The 19,614-nt window shown below is 55.1% G+C and overlaps 1 protein-coding gene across 19 annotated transcripts in view; it reads left to right on the forward strand.

Moving 5' to 3' along the window:
- The window catches only part of LOC140602551 (BEN domain-containing protein 5), a 1,370,322-nt gene that overhangs the window by 1,174,826 nt on the left and 175,882 nt on the right, over positions 1-19,614 (forward strand). For 3 of the 19 annotated variants that reach the window (XM_072772196.1, XM_072772206.1, XM_072772209.1), the window contains one exon: positions 4,736-5,263. The exons of 14 other annotated variants lie outside the window; for them this stretch is intronic. In XM_072772196.1, the coding sequence (XP_072628297.1) occupies positions 4,736-4,893 (158 nt within the window). In that variant the 3' untranslated portion in view covers positions 4,894-5,263. Of the gene's footprint in view, positions 1-1,952; positions 1,983-4,735; positions 5,264-19,614 lie in introns of those variants that run through there. 2 more of the 19 variants (XM_072772195.1, XM_072772205.1) reach the window with 1 other exon arrangement.

Here is a 19,614-nt window from a genome sequence, read left to right on the forward strand (position 1 = left end):
TCCCGCGCTCCTGCTTCCTTCCAGGGGCTCGTCTCTCTCTCGAGGCCGCTTGTACCTACCTCCCACCTGCTGCCGTGTCTCCTTTGGCCTTTTCATGTCCGGGTTTCTTATGTGTTCAGTGCCCCTGCTGTCTGGTGTCCACCCCCAGCCCTCTACTCGGTCTGCTCCTGCCGAGTGTCCCATGGACTCCCTCCTTACCAAATCGGGCACCTCCTCCCCAGGCTGTGTGATGGGACCACTCCTCCTCTACTGAGGGACCATCCTCGAGCTCGATTCCTCCTGCTTCCCTGGCTTCTCGTCCCTTCTGTGGGCTGCTCTTCTGCTGGCCGCCTCTGTCCCCAGGGTGCCCTCTCTCTCACTCCCCAAGGCCTCCCCCCGCCACTTCCCCCCGGGCCCCTGGCCCTCTCTGTGTGCCCACGGCCGGGCTGAAGTCCGCACTCCTGTCCTGGCTCACGGCTGCGGACCCGGCCTCTGGGGACCCCTCTGCCCTCCCCTCACGCCACGCATCCCGTTCCCCACTGTGCTCTAGCCACAGGGGCCTCTTCCTCTTCCTTCCCATTCCCACCATCAGCGGTGGCCTCCGCCTGCCCCGCACGTCCTGCGTCCTCCTGGCCATCCAGAGCGGCGTCCCAGCAGCCCACCCACCGTAGCCTTCCCTCTGCTCTCTGTCACGTCAGCATCCCCCAGAAAGTCTGCGAAGCATTTCTCGTCTGTTCCTTAACCTGGGTAATTGTCTCCCCAGCCCCGTGCCCCTTAGAATGTATGCTCCTGAGCATCCTGTTCAGGCCTAGCAGGTAGTGAGTGCTCAGAAAACATCTGCCAAATCAGTGAGTGATGTTCCCAAATCTGTCTTTGGCTCCATCCACACTTCTGAGTTCCCGAGCTGAACATCGGGGGGGGCCTCCCGCCCCTTCCGTATTCCCCGTCTTGGTGAAGGGCACCAGAGATGCATCACGCTCGAGTCCTCCCCCACCTCATTCTGTGTGTTGTGCCCCCAGGTACCTTAACTGCCCCCTGCCCCCCTGCCCCACTGCACCCCTCACAGCCCTGTGTCTCCCCCATGCTGCTCCAGCAGCTTCCAGACTCCTCCCTGTCCATTATGTAACCAGAAAGCAGACACGATCCTGTTAGCACCACCCCGTCACAGCCAGGCGTGGCGCCCGTTATTAAAAGTTAAGCTTCTTAACATGTCACGGAAGCACCTTTGTGACCTGGCCCAGCCAGCGCCCAGCTGTTCCCCAGCCGTACACCCGTAGAGCTCTTGCCCTGGTAACTGCGGTCCCCCCTGAACAAGCCTGGCTGCCTCGTCAGGGAGTCTGTACGTGGTTCCTGTGCCTGGGCCACCCGTCCCCTCACTGCTTTGCCTGCCTGGCTGCCACCAACCACCCAGACCTGCTCAGACAACCTGCCTGCAGGAAGCCTTCCATGGCCTCTCAGGGCGGTGGACACTTTGGTGTGTGTCCCAGAGCCCATCGTGCCCACTTCTGTTCTCTTCCCACTGTATCTCTGCCTCCCAGGGGCCTGCTCCAGCGGCAACCGCTCAGCCCAGAAGTGCTTGCACTGCAAGTGAGTGGGGAGGGAGGTGACTTGCCCAAGGCCTTCCATCTGGTTAGGTCAGAGTGGGCCAGAAGGAGGCTTTCAGACCTCCTTGTCTCCAGAGGGTCCACAACACAACGTTGGTTCTTTCTTTAACTATAACCAGCTCCCACGGGGCCCGGGAGACAATTACCACTAGACAGGTTTGAAGTCGGTCTCCTATCCCACCGCACATTCACCGTTTTAGCCTAATTATTTGAGCTCCTCGAGACCGCATCGGACGGCCCTTGCCACGCAAGCTCCTTTGGATTGAGATTGTGTGTGTTAATTTGATTTCTACCACATTTAGTCTCACTTGCCTACAAAATGGCAATCCTTGATGCTCACGAGGATTTTCTCGTCTCTTTGATTTCAAGGTCATTCCTTGCGGGACGGCAGCAAGACAGGTGAATACGACACCGTTTTAGAACATTGAAAGCAGAAGAGCTGTAGGAGATCTTGCTTTAATGATAAGCTCCAGGATGACAGTTAAACCTTATTAAGGCCAAATGACCTTTTGCAGAGTGCCTTGAGTTTTCTAAATGAGCCACAGCATTGAGTTCTGGTTAATTTTTATAACTTTTTTAATAGGACACATTAGCGCTGTTATAAACCTTGTTAATTAAGCAATAATCTCAAACGCTCCCTCGCAGAGGGAGACATTCCCAGCAAGTGCAGGTGATTAATATCTAGAGTCTAACAAAGCCTTTTTAATCAACCGGAGGGGCCGTGCAGCACTCCTGCCCCCAGGACACGAGTACGTCGGGATTCTGGGGAGGACTCTTGGAAGACCTTCCTCCATTTGCCCCTCCGGTGACCCCTGCCAGGGCACCGAGGGGCACCCCCCCCCCACCGGTCTAGCCCCTTCCCTCTTCAGCCTCTCTACCACCCCCCTACCTTCCAGGCAGCTGCATACTGAGCCCTGAAACAATCCCCTCGGATTATCTGGTTTGCCGTCCTACCTTCACAGATGGTAAAACTGAGACCCCAGGAGATGCCCTTAGAGGCTGCGCAGCAACTAGGGCAACAGCCAGATTCGACCCCCTGAACTTTGAGATGGTTCTCAGCCTCCTCACTTGATTCCCCATGAGTGTCAGCTTCCTCCTGGCCCCGGGGCCAAGATGGAGTGTCCAGGCATTCCTGCCTGTGGGAGAGACGCCGGTCACAGTCTTATTAGACCTCGATCTGTGCTTGGAGAGAGTCAGGAGAGTGTGGGAACACAGAGGCCGTGGGGTCTCCTAGCGCCATCTGGTCCGTCCCGCGGAGGCTGAGTCTGGAAGGATGAGTAGGATTTAGGCACTGGAAGGAGCCAGGCTAATCAGGGAGGAGACGATTGAGGACACAGACTTGTGGGACAGCCTGGAGCCGGGGTGGGGGAGGGGTGCTGTTTGCCGGTGGACCTCACAGCAGGCAGGACGATGAGGGACGGGGCCTCCTACCTTCTTGTCTCAGTCCCTGTGGAAAGGCCAGGATAGGATGAAGTGGAGATTAGCAGGCCAACCAGAAGGCTTGTAAAGCCTGTCAGTAGGGAGGGGAGGGTGGCCGGGACACAGAACGCCTATTGCACATGTGCACCTGCAGCGCGGATGGCACCAGGGGGCAAGCTGGTCGCGTGCACAGGGGGGCTTGGTGCTGGGGGCGGCAGCAGCAGGCCTGAACTCACCTCCGCCTGCAGGCCTGCACCTGCTCTCGTGCAGTGGAGGGATCAGCAGTGCTAGGCCTGCAGTCCCTCCGAGTGCTGACATGCTGCATCTCCAACAGGACTACCTGCCACGGGCTCACCTGCTAGACGAGATTTTGTTTAGCCCCCCTGGCAGCTCGTGAAGACTGGGCGAGGAAGTGCAGGTTCAGAGAGGTTCCAATTCTTGCCTTCGATTTTATACTCCAGCGGTACCTTCCCCATGCACACCCGCAGTCCCTCAAGTCCCCTAGGTTTCCCTGGAAAACTGTTCATTCATTCACTTAACATGTGTTCGCTTAACCTTGTCCCTCCGCAAGTTCTTCTAGGCCCTGGGAACGAACAGTCGTCCCCATAGAAGTGTAGTGTTCCTCGCGGTTCCAAGAACGCTTACGAAATGTTTATGTCGCGTGCTTCATGGCAGCCTTAAAAAAGCTAATCTGTGGTTTGTTGACCTTCATTAGGAGATGAGGCATCTAGGGCAATGATTTGCCTCAGGTCCCCAGGCTAGGAAGTGGGCTCCAGTCAGGCTCCTGTCAGACCTCGTCTGAGGCTCACTCTTGGCTTCGTCAGGGAGAGTGGCCAGCCTCAGCCTCGTTAGTAATCACCACCATGGGATGCCACGTCACACCCACCAGGCGGTCAAAGCTTTAGGAAGCTGGCAACGTCAAGTGCTTTTGAAGATACAGGGCAACCAGTACGTGCATTCACTACTGGTAGGAGTGCCGGTCAGTGCCACCACTTTGGAGAACAGTTCACTGGGCACCACCCAGGAAAGTTGGGGACGCACACCCCCTAGCATTCGGCAGTTCCCCACGAAGGCCCGTCCCCTGGAGAATTTCCTGCACGTGTGCTCCACGAGACGCGCACCAGGGAGTTGGTAATTGCAAAACACTGGAAACAATCCAAGTATCCGTTGATGGTAAAATGGATCGGCAGACGGGGGAGTAGTCCCTTCAGGAGACTAGTACCCGTCAGTGAAAATGGATGGGCCGCAGCTGCACTTGCACTTGGGTAAATCACAAAACCGTAATGTTGAGTGAAAACAGAGTCAAAAAGATACATAAGGTCTGGATACACTAGGGGCACAGGTAAAAAACAGGGAAGAGTAAGCAGTGTGCCAGTTAAGGGTGTATAGATACGTGATATTATCACGGAAAGGAAAGAATTCAGGAGAGTGCTTCCCTCGGGGCGGCGGGTTTGGGAGGGGCCTCCAGGGGCTTCGAGGGGACCAGCCACGCCCCACTAAGCTGGGGGTGGGCACACGGATGTTGTATCATTATTTTAAAGCGTAAGCTGACAGTTTATCCTTTTCTGAGTACATTTGTGGTAGAAATCCAAGGGTGCAGCTGTGCCGGGCCTGGGGCCTGGTGTCGGGAGGTAGGTCGGGAGGCAGGTCGGGAGGCGGGTTTTCTTTGCGCCCTTGAGAGGTCGTGCTGCCCCCGCTCCATTAACGCTCGGCCGTCTTGTCTCCCTGTCCAGAGTGCTTGTATGACAGGATAGCACAAGAAACTGTGGATGAGACTGAGATCGCACAGAGACTCTCCAAAGTCAACAAGTACATCTGTGAAAAAATCATGGACATCAATAAGTCCTGTAAAAACGAAGAACGAAGGGAAGCAAAGTACAATTTGCAATAAACTTTGGATTTTTCATAAAGCCTTATCGTTTTCCTTGCGTGGCCCGTGATCGGGGCGATGGTGCCGCCCAGACCGGCCGCCATCCGTGGCGGTGCGTGCGCCGGGAGCCAGCCGGTTTCCAGGGCCTCGGCTTGCCCTGAACTTGGACTTCCCACTCCAAAGACGTCAGCCGGACGTGCCGAGACTCGGGCAGCGCCCTGGCGCCAGCGTCTTTGTGGGGATGGGGAAGCGCTGTCTTTGCGGAGGGGGACGGAGTGTCTGAGCTGCCTACACACTTGACTGAGAATTTGAACTAATATTTTTACCATTCAAGGACTTCTATCTCTGTTTCTCTATTTTGTTCTATAATAAAGCTTCATTAATTCTTTGATGTAGACAATCATTATCCTCATTTATTTAAGGATATCAAGTGTACAGTGGAGGTGATCAGTATCCTTTGAGGGGTGGACCATTCAGGCGGAGAGCCAGAAAACTCATAAGGGGTGTGGTTGCCGTCTGCAGATCTGAAGGGCTGCCTCGAAACCAAATCACTGTCTCTTACTTCAAAGGACAGACCTAGGACCAGACGCCGCTCTCACTCAAGATGATCTGAGATCCAGCTTCCTTGATAAATTGAACCCGTCTCTGTGAAAGGGTGTAGGCGCGGTAATGTGAGATGTGGTCCAGCGTTACCTCCAGGAAGTAGGGGGCAATGTCACCTCGTGTCAGTTCGTTTATCCTTTTATATCTCAAATGATCTTTCAAGTTACATAATTTTTATCTCATGCAGCAACTGCTTCTCTAAGGTGCCTGGCGCGCAATCTGGCAACCACATTCGATCTTCCTGTTGATTTGCACTTTCTGTAATGCCTGTGAAGTCAGCATGGTATATTGGAAATGGCAAGGGTTTGGGGCTGAGCTCCTGGGTTCCAAGCCTGGCTCCCCCGCTTGCTTTGGGCTTAACCTAACCTCTTGAGTTTCCGTTTTCTGTTCCGTAAAAAGGAGATACTATCTACCTTGCAGAGTGGCTATAAGAATTCCTTACCGATATATAAAGTGTTCAATAAATGTTGCCAATTATTATTTTCTTCATTTCTGGTTATTGGCTTTTAGGAACTGGTTGGAAAACTCCGGCCTCTGGTTTTCCTAATGCTTCACCCTTGAGACCATGGAGTGTCTGTAAGCAAAAGGTCAGGGTCACTGGGATGAGTAGGGGAGGTGGCTGCCTCTTTGAGGAATTTTATTTCAGTAAATAAAAGAATCCTTGGTAATGTGACATGTTGTACTCTTGCTCATAGGATGTGTGGGTGTGAATTTCCTTTTATGGCATTTCCCCAGCTTTCCACAAACTAGCAGTGCGATCTTGGACTGACCACCTAACACCTTAAGAGTCCTTATCAGTATAATGAGGAACATTCTGTCTACCTCACAGGCTGTATGGTTAATTAATAACAACAGACTATATATGTCAGGACTTCTCTAAACATTTAACATGGTTTTACTCATTTCCTGAGTAACGTTCAAGGCAGTAGTCGTGTTCAGTAAATCCATGCTGCTAAGATGGGTTCATTTCAACGGTGTGGGCATGAGTAGCACAGAAGCATGAGAGACTGGAGAAAAGTCTGCATTACTCTGAGCTCATCCCCTGTCCTCCCCAACTGTGGCAAAGATACAGACGCGCAGAAGCTCCGTGCCTTTCCCATCAAAGACTATTTTATAATACGGTACCCGCTGTATAGGTGCTTTTACATTAGTGGAGGAAATAGTCATGGAAATCTACCTTTAAAAGCTATGGGAGATGTGAAGGTGCTTTATATAACATACATCACATAGAGTAGGGACACATAGGGTGTGAAAGATTCTGGGATCTGTGTTCAAATCCTGACTTTACCACTGCTGACAAGGTCATTTGGCCTGTCCATGCTCATTTCTTTTAAAGTAGAGATAGTGATCCCTAACTCAGGGTTGTTGTGGAGAGGATTCCAGGTAATATCTGGAAATCTCAGAGTCACCCGGATGTTACTTTTAGCTCTTAAGGCAGAATAAAATCAAAAGTGGATGTGACAAGGCAGGACATAGAGCCAATTCTGATGAGCAATCAGGAGAGGTTTGGAGCCTAGTTAGACTGAGATGGTTTTGAGTCCCTCTTGTGTGCCTAGTACCCTGTTACTGTCCTAAAAGGACGAGGCCATCACTCCTATATCTGTACCAATGAAGAAATGGGCACAGAAGAGGTTAAATGACGTGTTGGCCAAGGTCTCAGACTTGCCAGCAGTGGAGCTGGATCAGAACCCAGGTCTGTGCAGGATCTGCCCTTTCACTCTTCCCTGACAGGTGAGTGGGATCTTAAGGTCTGAGACTCCAGGACTGTCATTGCAGGGTATCTTAGAGAGACCCAACCTCCGTAATTGGAAATGGGTCTCATTAATTCAAGCCATTTGAAGGAATTACAGCACCCATTATAAGGATTCACAGTTTTATTACATTCAAATACATACACAAAACACAGATTCATTTTGTGTAGTAGAGAGTAGAGAGTTTCCAAATGTGTCCAATATTAAGAATTTGCTGAGGCTTCAAGTACAGACTTCTGGGCCATGGCTTAGCACGCTTGAATCAGGAAGTTTGAGATAGAGCTGGGGACACAGCTCAATACTGTGTGCCACCCCTCAATACTTCAGTCTAGTGGAAGTCATTAGAAGACCTGCTCTAACGGAGGAACAACAGTGTTTACCAAGTAAAAAGACGTGTTCCTTCTAAAGCGCCTGAGGATATCTGGAATAAATCTTTTAAATAGCTGAGGATCCACCCCGAAAGCTTGTTTGGAGTCACTCTTTCATGATCACCAAGTGCCGTGTAGTTGGACATGATGCAGGTGACTTTCAGCTTAAGCACCAATGAGCGTCCCCTCGCTTTTGTCCTTAGTTTCTTTCTTTGGGTTCCCGTGACAGGCCAGGGAGTCGTGTAGGACGGGACAGTCAGGACTGAATCGGCAAAGCCTGGGTTGATGAGGTTTGGGCACTGTCTTCAGAAGCCCTGGCAACAAGTTCTCGGTTCCCAGATGAACCTGAAAGACATGGCTTGTTTTTATTTTCTGGCAGAAGAATGTGTGTTAGTGACCATTACGTGCGCACGATGTCTTGGATACATTTCAAATCATGACTTGCTTTTGTAGTTATAAGGAAATACAAGCCACTTCATAGAAATTTTTGGAAAAATAGGGAAAATGTCCCAAACCAGGCTACTGCAGGCGTTGTGATGTATCCCTCATGCTCTCTTTTTCAAGGCCACAAGTATGCGTTTTACGTACCTGAGATCCTAGCGTACGACGAGGCTCGTATCCCTCCCCTTCCATTTCTCACGTTTCCCTGCTGCTCCGTGAAACTCGACCATCAATTCCAGCATCCCCCAAGTGGACGGCCGTCAAGCTGTGGCGGGGTCAGCCGCGCTGGGCCACAGGGCCGAGGGGTTGCCAGGTCCCGAGAGGTGCCGCTGCACCCGGGGCCCAGCGTGCCGGCGGCCAGAGCCCGGTCTGGAGGTCAGCGGGTTCGGGTTCAGTCCCAGCCTCGCTCGTACCGCCTCACCCGGTGTGGGTTCCATCCTCTCTGAACACCAGCTCCTCCGTTTGCAAAATGGAGAAATAATGTCCCGTGGTGGGGGGTTAGGAGGACTGAGAATGTACTTGAAGCGCCGGGCCCAACCCCTCTGCTCTGCTCTCCCCACACCCATCACCCATTCAGACCCCCCGACCCCAGTGCCCTTGGCCGGTCCCCAACCTGCTCTGACCCCTTACGCGGTGCCCTGCCGCAAGGCCCCGGACAGCCTGTCTTCATCCCGCTGCACTTGGAGCTCGTGGGCTGCCCGTGCACACCAACCCGCCCCTCACGCCTCTGCCTCCCCTGGCCGGCCTCAGCCCCGACGAACCCAGCTGCCCACTTGCCCTTCCCTGGCTCGTAGCGGCTTATAAACAAAACTCAGGGCAAGATTTCTGTGTGCGCAGTTTTTTCCCTCCATATTTTCTATCATTTTCTTAAAGTCATCTTACCTGGGTCAAAAGAAATAATAACATCTTTTTTTACCATTCTTGATACATGTAATGAGTGTCACCATGTTCTCAATCATTTTGCCAACTTAGCAGGTGAACACTAGTACCTCGTTATATTTTCTTTGATTATTTCTGAGATTGCACAGTTCCCCAGAGTCGGTTGGGCCTTGTTTGCAGAAAATAAAACCTCAGCCTGTAAAAATCTCCAGCAGAATCCATTTCCTTTTCTGTGTTTAGTTTTCTCTGGACAATGTGTTTACCCTGAGCATATAAGTTTCACCTTTACATCTGCAAATAGACAAGTCGCCAGATACATCCATCACTGCCTTCGAAACGGCTTCATAGGCTCGTGGAACTTTGAGTCAAAAGTGAGCTTTGAGGTCCTCTACCCAGACCTCCTATCCACGTAAGCAAACTCCTTGCCAGACCATGCTTGGATATCCACAGGCGCGGGGGAGTCATCTTCCCACCCAGGAGTCCATCCAGTTCTTGCCATCACTGGCACGTTCTTCTGCTGAGCTAAACACTCACTTCCCTGAGACCTCTGAGGTCGTTGAGATTTTCTCCTCTGAAGTCACCCAGGACGCTTCTCCTCATAGCCCTTTGCTGAGTTGAAGGCGACAATCGTGTCTCTCCACCACCTAACGAGTAATTCTAATTCCGTTTTACCGTTTTCACAGGAGGGAGGCTGCACGGGGAAGAGCGGGGCTTCCCGACTTGGCCCTGTGTTCGCACTCTGACCACCACTCACTAGCAGGGAACCTTTAACGAGAGCTTAGCCTCCCTGAGCTTCACCCCTCTCGTTTCTCAAGTGGGAGCATAATGCCGACCTGCCAGGGCACACCAAGGCCTTCGGGAGGTAACGTGCATCAAGCAGCTAGCACTCGGTATCTCTAGGCCAATCCCAAGAGCTCTGACCATCCTGGTTGCTCTTTTAGGTTGTGTCTCTAAAAGGTAAGGTTCAAGACCGGACAGGGGCTTTAGGAAGGGCCCGAGTGCCACTAACCAGGGCAGCTTCTCGCCTCTTAATGCTGGCGTAGCTCTGTCAGCGTGGCCCAACCCTGAACGAGCACCTCCTGTGATGCTCTCCTGTGGCGTGGAGGGCCACCAAACTCGCCTCTGCTCCCTCTATTTGGCTAACACCATACTTCTCCCTTTAGCTCACAGTTTTATAAGAGCAGCACAGGTCTTAGAGCCAGAGAAGCTCACACAAAATTCAGATCCTGACTTCACTATTTATTAGATTGGAGGAAATTGGTCAAGTTTATAATGTCCCCCAGCCCCCGTCACCTTGTCCTGTATGCAGTTGTTCTGGTGATCATACTGGCCTGCCCCTGTGCCGGGCCTAGGGTCCCTGCCATCCTAGCTCCGGCTTCCGTAGAGTGCTTCTTTCTGTTCTTTTTCTTCCCTTTTTCTTTTTAGCAGCTCTTTACACACCCTCCCCCCCCCCCATGCAGGTGTATGGTGTGTTTTTTTGTTTTGGGGTTTTTATTTTCAAGATTTTATTTATTTATTTATTTATTTATTTACTTATTTATTTATTTATTTATTTGAGAGAGAGCGCGCATGTAGGGGAAGGGCAGAGGGAGAGGGAGAAGCAGAGTCCCCGCTGAGCAGGGAGCCTGATGTGGGGCTTGACCCCAGGACCCTGGGGTCATGACCTGAGCCGAAGGCAGATGCTTAGCCTACTGAGCCACCCAGGCGCCCTTCAAGTGTGTGTTCTTAAATGAAATACAGAACTTTGCATTTATCCCTCTTCCAGAGATTTCATCTTATTGGTTTCAGCCCAACATTCCAGCTGGTTGACATCTTCTTTTCCATTTGTGTTTAAAATACAAAACAGAATTTGAGAAAAGCCAAAGCCAAAAAAGAAAATCCAGCCATAATCCCCAGGACCAAGCCCAACTGCACGTGTCTTCGGGGAGCCCCTCCTGTCCGTCCAGGGGCAGCACCTCTTTGCTCCCTGGCGCCTGCCCAGCCTCCCATGACCCAGCCTCGTTCGTCCCCCATCATGTGGCAAACGCTTCCCCGTCTCCCGCCCGGTTGTGCAGCCACCGCTTTGCTGCCCCTCCCAGGGCTGGGCTGTGACTACCTCCTCATCTCTGCTGTGCTGTTGTCTCTCGTGTCTCCAGTGTCTTGCTCTTAGAGGTAATCCTGCCACGAGCGTCTGTGGTTGGTTGTTTCTTAAATTCCCAGGACTGAGCTAACCGCGTTCAAGGGCGAGTGTGTTGAGTCCTTTCCGTGCGCGGTGGGGTTGCTCCTCGAGGGGTTCAGTCCTGTCTCAAGTGGGGTAGACACGCGTGTGTTTCTGGAATTTCTAAAGAAGCGTGCTGAATTAACTTTCTATATAGATGTACCTCTTCAGCTCCCTCTGGGCCAGTTGTCTGTGTGTGCGCTGGGGTGTGTGAGATCCTTAGGGAATCTGATTCTAGGCTACGCCCTCTCTCCCAGTTCTGTGGTGTGTGGCTGGGACCCTTCGTGTCCTAACCAAAGTATCAATAATAATGTTTAGTTCAGTGACAAGGAAAGAGCCATGAGGTCCCCCACTACAGATCCCTCCTCGTCACCAATGAGCCTTTTCTGGGCCGGGCCGCTCTCGCAGCTAGAGCTCGGCCACCTGGGAACGGCTCAGGCCGTGGCACCTGGGCTTACCCTGTCGGATGAGAGTGGCTGGCAGTTGAGCATCTGTGTGTGGGTCCATCCCTCCGAGTGTTGGGGTCACACGTGCTCCATGTCTAGCCTGTGCCCAGCACTCGGACAGGCACTGCAGGCCAGCTCCAAGCAGGGAGCCGCAACTGCGAGTGGGGCTCCGAGCCCCGTGCTCTTTCCTCCGTCACCCGACCCCAACCCCGACCCGAACCCGCGCTCCGGATGGGCTCCGGCCCGAGGACAGGGGCCCGCGCCGCTCCGTGGGCTGCAGGGGAGGCAGGTTCCACATTCCCGCCCCGCCTGGTGCCGAGGCCCCTCGCTAGGAAGGCCGGACCCCGGGGCCTGCTGCGCGTCAGTGGCTGGTCTGGGGGGGGGCGCGGGGGGACAGCAAACATCAAACAAGTAAGAGAATGGCCTATGGTGGTGAGCGCCCCGGGAAGGGCTGTGGGGGGCGCCGGCGAGGCCCCGGAGGGGAGGCCGAGGGCTGCTGCGGGCTGTGCTCACCCAGGGGCGGGGGGCGGCCTGGCCGTGGCGGGGGTCCCCGGGCGGCCGCGCTTCTACCCCCGGGTGGGAGACGGGCAGCGGCTTGAAGACTCGTGTGGCCGCGGCAGGCCCGCGCCGAAGCAGCATTTCCGTGAGGGAGAGGAAACCGGCGAGATGCTGGCGGGGAGCGGCTCCTGCCGGCGCCCCCACCCGGGGCCCTCGTCCCCGCTGCCACATGCGCCCTGAGCTTCTGTTCCTCCGTCGGGAGAACGAAGACCGCGGTTCTCACTGTGCAGTGAGGTCGGAGGGCGAAGGGGAGACGCACACGGGGAGGCTCCGGACGGAAGAGCGGCCCCGGGGAGGCGCGCTCGGCTGGCACCGGGACCGGGCTGCTGGGCCCGGGCTGCACGGGCTGCACGTGGGAGCTGGGGGATCCTCTTACTGATGCGTCCTGTCGGCAGACGTGGTAACGTCGATGCTGGGCGGCCGACTAGCCCTGAGGCCTGGCAGGCACTCACTCTCTCTCTCTCTCTCTCTCTCTGCCTCCTTCGCCCCTGCCTCTGGGGTTCCGCCTACGATCCCATGAAATCCCAAGTGAAAGTGTGTGAGCAGGAGCCCGGCCCTAGGCCCTGGCCCAGCCGTGTCCTGGCACTGCGCGGCCTGGGCTCCCCGCGGGCCTGTGCGCCTCAGCATCCCCGCGGCTGCGGCCCCGCCTCCGCACAGTAAAGCTTCGAGGCCAGTTTATCGACGAGGGGTCATCTGCATGCTGTGGACGTCGGCCTGCGTCTGAGCCCAGGGCTTTCTGAAACGACAGCGAGATGGTTGCTCCCGGCCCAGGTGGCCCGGGTCCGGCAGGCTAGGAGTTCATGGAGGGAACAAAGGAGTGAATGAATGAATGGCTTTATTGTCATCACTCTGACTAATAACACAAAGACTCACCGGTATTGCTCTGTGATTCCTCCTGGTAGCTCTCTGGTGTGTCTTTATTTCGAAGACAAGGAAACAGGCTGAATTTCCTGAGCCACAGAATTAGCGGATGGACCCTAAACCCCAGTCTCCCGAGGCGAGATCCGATGCTTTACGCTACCGGTGGCTCTGGAACTTCACCTGCTCCAGAATCACCTGCGGGGTTCGTTGAAAGCCATGCCACAGGCCCCGGCCCAGACTTCCCGGTTCAGCGGGCCTGGTGTGAGCTCACGAAGTCACACTCGCCTCCAGCTCTCGGGTGGTGCCGACGCTACTGGTCCCGGGACCGCACTTTGAGAGCCACCGGCCTAAGCAAAGGCCCTTTTCTGAATTACGATCACGCCATGCGGTGCGGGATCGCACGCTGGTGACCGCAGACTGCCGAGCCGCGGCAGCAGCCATGGACGGAGGGCACGGAGGGCGACCGAGGCCCCCCGCCAGCCCCACGGCCCAGTGCTTGCAATTCCAGAGGTGAGGCTCGCCGCGCTGAGACCCGCCCTGCCGAGGGGAAAAGGGGGTCCTCCGTGGCCGCCCAGGGAAGGTGCTGCAGAGGATGAGGGGGTCGGCGGTGGGGATGACGTCAGGGACTCGGGAGGGCAAAGCCGCCCTGTCTCATTCGTGTGCTGTGCCCATTTCCAGGTGTCTGGGACGTGACACAGAACCAAGAGCCAGACCCCCGCGTCTTCCCCCTGCACCAGCATCCTCCCAAGCAGCAACTGGAATTACGGACACGTACCTATGCTGACTTGTGGGCTTTCTCTCTCTGTGCGTCCTGCATCTGGACAATTCACAGACTGTCATAATTACATTTGTCATCCACTTTAGCATCTTGGTTTCTGTTTTGTTCACTGGTGTATTCTGAGCACCCAGCACATAGTATACACTCATTAAAAAATTATCGCATAAATAAACGTGATGTCAAAGACTCGGTAGAAGGCTGCGGCCCCAGCCCAGACCTGAACTAAAGCAAGGACCCCAACGCCGGAGGAAGGGGAATGGAGCAGAGACAAACCCCGGGGTCGTTGCAACTCAATCTCAGCGGAGGAAGGACAGGCCTGTCCCTCAGCTCCTGCCTCAGGGCAGGCCGTGGGAGCCCGGCCAGGCCAGTGGTGTTATGGCAAGAAGGAGGGAATAAACGTCCAGGGCCTGGGCCACTCCCACAAGGGAGTGCGATCCTCCCCACCCCCTGGAAGAGGCCCCTGATATTTATCCAGGAACTTCCCGTGAGCCCAGATTGCCCGCAATCACAGTGGACACCCCTGAGCTCCTTGTAGCAGCCACAGATGCCAGGGGAGCCTCTCTGCAGCGGTGTTCTCGGTTCCCTGCCATTAATCCCTGGTACTTGTCACTCCCGGCCATCTGCAGCCCTGCCAGGAACTCAGCAGACATGGGAGGATGGGATTTTCATGCTGGGATAATTCAGGAGGCTTTAGGGTCTGAACCGCGGACCCTGTCACAGGGCTGTGGGGATCCCTTCATACACACCCCTTCCCCTGGTTTTGGAGAGCGGCGACTCACTGAAACAGTTTTGTGGCATCAGCGGTGCGTCCGCACGGTCATAAACCACCTTGTGCCTCCACTAGTTTCTCAGCCTGGGCCGTCACTGTACCTGCATCTTTCTTGCTGGACTGGGAACACTCGAAGGGGCCACCATGTGTTCCTTCGTGTGTCCTGGGCCCAGCACAGGGCTGGGTGCAGGTAACATGGAGCTGTCCCTGCACTCCTGGCCTCTGATGACCAAAGGCCGTGCCCAGCCAGCAGTTCCTTCTGCCTGGAGGTTTAAGGCTTTGCGGGATCAAGAAAGCCCTTCACGAGGCTGTCATGAGACCTCCCTGGCCTTGTTCCCCCAGGAGAGGGCATCACCAAGTCAGGAAAGAAGGAAAGGCTCTGGCAGTGCTGCAGTGGGGAGAGAGGAGTTGGGGAGGTCTCTGGAGTAGCCCAGGTGAGCGATGGTGAGGCCCAGACGCCCACTGTCCTTCCTCCATGACTGTTGGCACCGCCAGGCGGGAACCCGGCCACGGGCACCATGATGCAGCGGAGCAGGGGGGCTGCCGGGCACGGCATGCAGGGCGCCCCCCACGCAGCTCGTGCCCTGGGGCTGGGGGGCGGACTGCAAGCCCGGCCTGCACGCTGCGCACACCCTCCATGGAGACAGCACGGGGGGAGCCCGTGCGGGCTTGAACCTCTCCTCCACCACTTTTCAGGAACATGACCTTGGACACGCGACAACCTTCTGGGTCCTCAGATCCATTAGCTACGTAGGAAGATTAACATCACCAGTGTCTTCGGGCTGTTGTAAGAGCGCCGGGCACGCGGCGGGCACCTAGTGGGTGCTCCCTAGCGGGTGCCCCCGCCCTCAGCGACGAGGCACGCTCTGCTGTGCGGGGCTCAGGCCGGCTCGGCCTCCTGTGAGCCTTAGTTTCCCTTGTGGATATTTTTCTTGAGCAAATGTGACCCGTAACACCGTGGGAGCTAAGGTGTGTTACTTCGAAACGTTTACCCCTTACAGTAGGATGGCGCGCGGCGGGGCCCCCTGGCGTGCGGGCGGCCCGGGTTACGGTCTGCACTCGTGATGCGGTGGGCCGCCCTCCACGGCGGCGCAGCACTCCTGACAAGCCGTTCCCGTCCCGGTGCCGTGCCCCGTGGGCCTGCTCCCCTGGGACACCTCCGTTCCCCAGCCGGGTTGCGGGTGCGGGTGTGGGTGCGGGTGCAGGTGCGGGTGTGGGGGGCGCGGAGCCCCGGGCCCTGGGTGTGAGCCTCTCGCTGCTGAGCAGCTGCCACTGTGGGTAGAAGGAAGGGGGCCCTAGTCCCTCTTCTCAGTGGCTCTAAATTATTTTCCTTTTGCTGACTTGGCACTTTTCTGAGCTAAGGAGCTTTGGGAGGTGGCTCTAGGCCATTTAAGCAGAAAGCCTCATTGGCTCTAATGTCTGGGGGAAGAAGAGATTTAACCCTTTGTAGGCCAGGCTGGTGCTGCCTTCCTGGGGGTGGGGGGAAGGTAGGTGGGGCCTTGCAGGCTGGGGCTGCCCCTCAGGGAGGACCTGAGATTCAGCCTGACCCAGTAAAGGCACAGATGGAGTGGAGACTATGGCCAGATTGGAAGGTGGGTTGGGCTCTCCTGGGTTTTATTTTATTTTATTTTATTTTATTTTATTTTATTTTATTTTATTTTATTTTATTATTTTATTTTTAAAGATTTTATTTATTTATTCATGAGAGACACACACATAGATAGAGGCAGAGACACAGGCAGAGGGAGAAGCAGGGTCCCTGAGGGGACTCGAACCCCGGACCGTGATCACGCCCTGAGCCAAAGGCAGACGCTCAACCACTGAGCCACCCAGGCGTCCCTCTCCTGGGTTTTAAACTACGATTATCAGGTAGCTTCTTTTCTTTCTTTTTCTTTTGACCTTACGACTGAGCTTTTGGGGTTTGGGGAGGTTTGGTCACTTTTTTAAATTTAAATTTTAGGTAGTTAACGTACAGTGCAGTATTGGTTTCTGGAGTAGAATTCAGTGATTCCTCACATATGACACCCAGTGCTCATCACAACGAGTGCTCTCCTTAATACCCATCACCTTCTAGTCCATCCCCCCCACCCACATGCTTCGATCAACCTTCACTTTGTTCTCTGTTGTTAAGAGTCTCTTATGGCTTGTTTCCCTCTCTCCTTTTTTTCTTTTCCCCCTTCCTATATGCTCATCTGTTTTCTTTCTTAAATTCCACATATGAAAAAAAATTCCACATATGAGTGAAATCATATATTTGTCTTTCTCTGACTGACTTATTTCACTCAGCATAATACACTCTAGCTCCATCCACATCGTTGCAAATGGCAAGATTTCATTCTTTTTGATGCTGAGTAGTGGTCCAGGGCATACAGACCACACCTGTATCCGTCCATCTAAGACTGAGAGTGAGAAGGGAGCCACGAGAGCGGGGGATGCCACCCCACAGCCTTCCCCTGCCAAGGGTCAGGACATCTTCCCATCAGCTCCTCGTGTTGGTCAGGATCACACTGAAGACTACACATCCAGATCATCACAAGAATAGTTCAGAACTGGTGTTACTCTTGTCTTCTCCTTAGGAGGACGCTGCAGCCCAGAGAGGTTAGGTTTTTTGCACATTGTCACACAGCTAATAAGTGACAGTGTCAAGATTCAGATCCAGGTCCTTCTGAGACCAAGTGCACTGTTCTTTCATCATGGCCTCAGGAGCTTCTAGTAACCACACGGAGAGCCGGGGGGTGCCAGACCCGCTCTAGGGCCCGAGTTAGTGGAGGTTCCATGTCCCCCTGTCGGGGTGTGGCCACGTCGGGGTGGGGGGGGGCACCGCTCAAGCTTCCCCTGCGCACAGCGGGGACGCAGGAGGACGAAGCCGCCGTCCCGCAGCGCGGTGGCCATGGGAGAACTCACTTTCTTCCCAGAGCTGCGTGTAGACGCCTAAGCAGATCCCCAAGGCACGATGTGGAGTCAGAAGGGCAGGCGGTGGAAGGGAGCTTGGAGTTTGCGTCCACGGACATGGACGTGACCAGCAGGCAGACGCTGCCACAGGCTGGTGGGGCCACGGGGCAGCGCGGCCAGTGAGGACGCCGGGCTCTGGGGCCTTGCGGCTCCGGGTGGGGAGAGCGGGGACGAAAGGGGCATCCGCACTGTGGTCCTGCTTCACACAAGACCAAAGAGACATCTGAAGAAATGGGTGGCATCTGTGACACCCTTCTCAGCTTCCGTGTGCCCCAAGTGCAGACCCGGGCCTGGGGCTTGGGCACCCAGGGGACCCAGGGAGGCCCCCGCACAGGCTCTCGGCAGGAATAACGAGGTACTTTTAACTGGAAAGTGTCGTAGGAATATGAGTTGATGCCTTGCTCTTTTCCTGGCTAGTTTGTGACTTCCTTTTTTTTTAAATTTTTTATTTATTTATTTGACAGAGTGAGAACGAGGGGAGCACAAGCAGGGGGAGCAACAGAGGCAGAGGGAGGAGCTGAGCAGGGAGCCCGATGTGGGACTTGATCCCAGGACCCGGGGATCATGACCTGAGCCAGGGCAGACGCACAACCGACTCAGCCACCCAGCGCCCCCGGTCTGTGACTCTCTTGGGGGCAAAGACAGTTTCGAATTGATCTCTTGACCCTGGTCCAAGCTCAGGAACCATTGCTGGCCCTGGCCCCCTCTGCTCCCCAGGACTGTTTGGTTTGAGGGGAAATAGCCTGTTTTGGACTTTCATGTCTGTGGGCACGCGGGATGGATTGCTCGGTGCAGGGTCCGGCACCTGGCGGAGAGAAAAGCCCGTGGGTCCTGTGGGTGCAAAGGGCGCCGTGGTGGTAGGAGGCCCCCCACCGGGCTGTCCGCCCTGGCCCCACGCAGGGTTCACCTCCTGAACGGAAGTCCCGCCAAGCCCTCGCTGAGGCCTCGATGGCCCTCAGGGAGGCCTGTCACACTCCCACGGGGATGATGGTGCCGGGGCTGGCGCGGTAGGGATGCGAATCCAGGCGCTTCCTAAAGCTGTGCCGCTCTCTGTGGGCGGACGCGTCTCCACCGACCGTGAACCGGGGCTGCCCCAGGGAATCCACGTTGGGCAACGAGGTTCAGATCCCCTCCTGGTAATTCAGTGGCCGGGCGGCTCAGGCAGGGGCTGCGCTGGGGAATCAGGATGCAGAGCCGACCCGAGAGGCTGCCGCTCGGGGCTCCCTTTGTATTTTGAATATGCAGCCTCTAATTAGACTTTGCCTTAATTGCAAGATTTCCATACGCCCTGCAACTGCCGCGCACTCTGTCTGGGGATAAACACGTCCATCAAGCGAGAAGCACGTTGTGGCTGTTTCCTTGGCCTCGTCATCCCGCTTACTCGCTCTGCTGTGGGTCCTCTGGGGACGTACTCAGCCTTCCCTTGTGAAAGTGCTCTGGGGCCCACATTTTAATCAAAAGCGTACCTGCCTCTAGGAAAAAGAGGAGAGGCGCAGCTCAAAAGTGATTAAATTTAATAACCAAAAGACCAGAAAAAGTCTGCTTTGCAATGCATAATTTCACCGTATATTTATTTATTTCATCATGTGGCCACATTCTGTATGCTGGATGGGGACACTTTATTAAAAATGCCATTTATTTTAACAGCAGCAATAACGGAACGCGCACACCTCCTTTTTTGCCTCCCCACTGTGTTAAAGACATTTGTGGTTATTAAATTACTCTTGAGTAGAGGAATGCCTGTCTCCAAATTTACTCTGAAGTATTTCAATAAAATGATCTCAAATGTTTATTCACTCAGCAAATACTCACCCAAAGCCACTCTGGGCCGGTGCCGCGCTGGCGGGGGGCAAGGAGGTGGGCGCCTCCAAGGAGCTGGACCAGGGCCCAGGAGGTGACACACGTACCTGAAGGCACGGCCCAGGTGGCCCCCGGGGGCGGCTGCAGCGGGGTCTGTTGGAGACGTGAGTGGATGGGTGGTGGACGGAGCGGGGGACGGGCAGTGACGGGAACCCGGGACGCTTCGCGTGACAGCTGGGATCGGCGTGGGCCGGGGGTTGGCAGGGACGCAGGAGGAGGACTAGTTGGTTTTCCTGGAGTGTCCAGAGGGGGTGACCGCGTGGCCCCTTCTCAGGTGAC

The sequence above is a fragment of the Canis lupus genome, chromosome 13 (assembly GCF_048164855.1).
Source record: "Canis lupus baileyi chromosome 13, mCanLup2.hap1, whole genome shotgun sequence".
Taxonomy (NCBI): domain Eukaryota; kingdom Metazoa; phylum Chordata; class Mammalia; order Carnivora; family Canidae; genus Canis; species Canis lupus.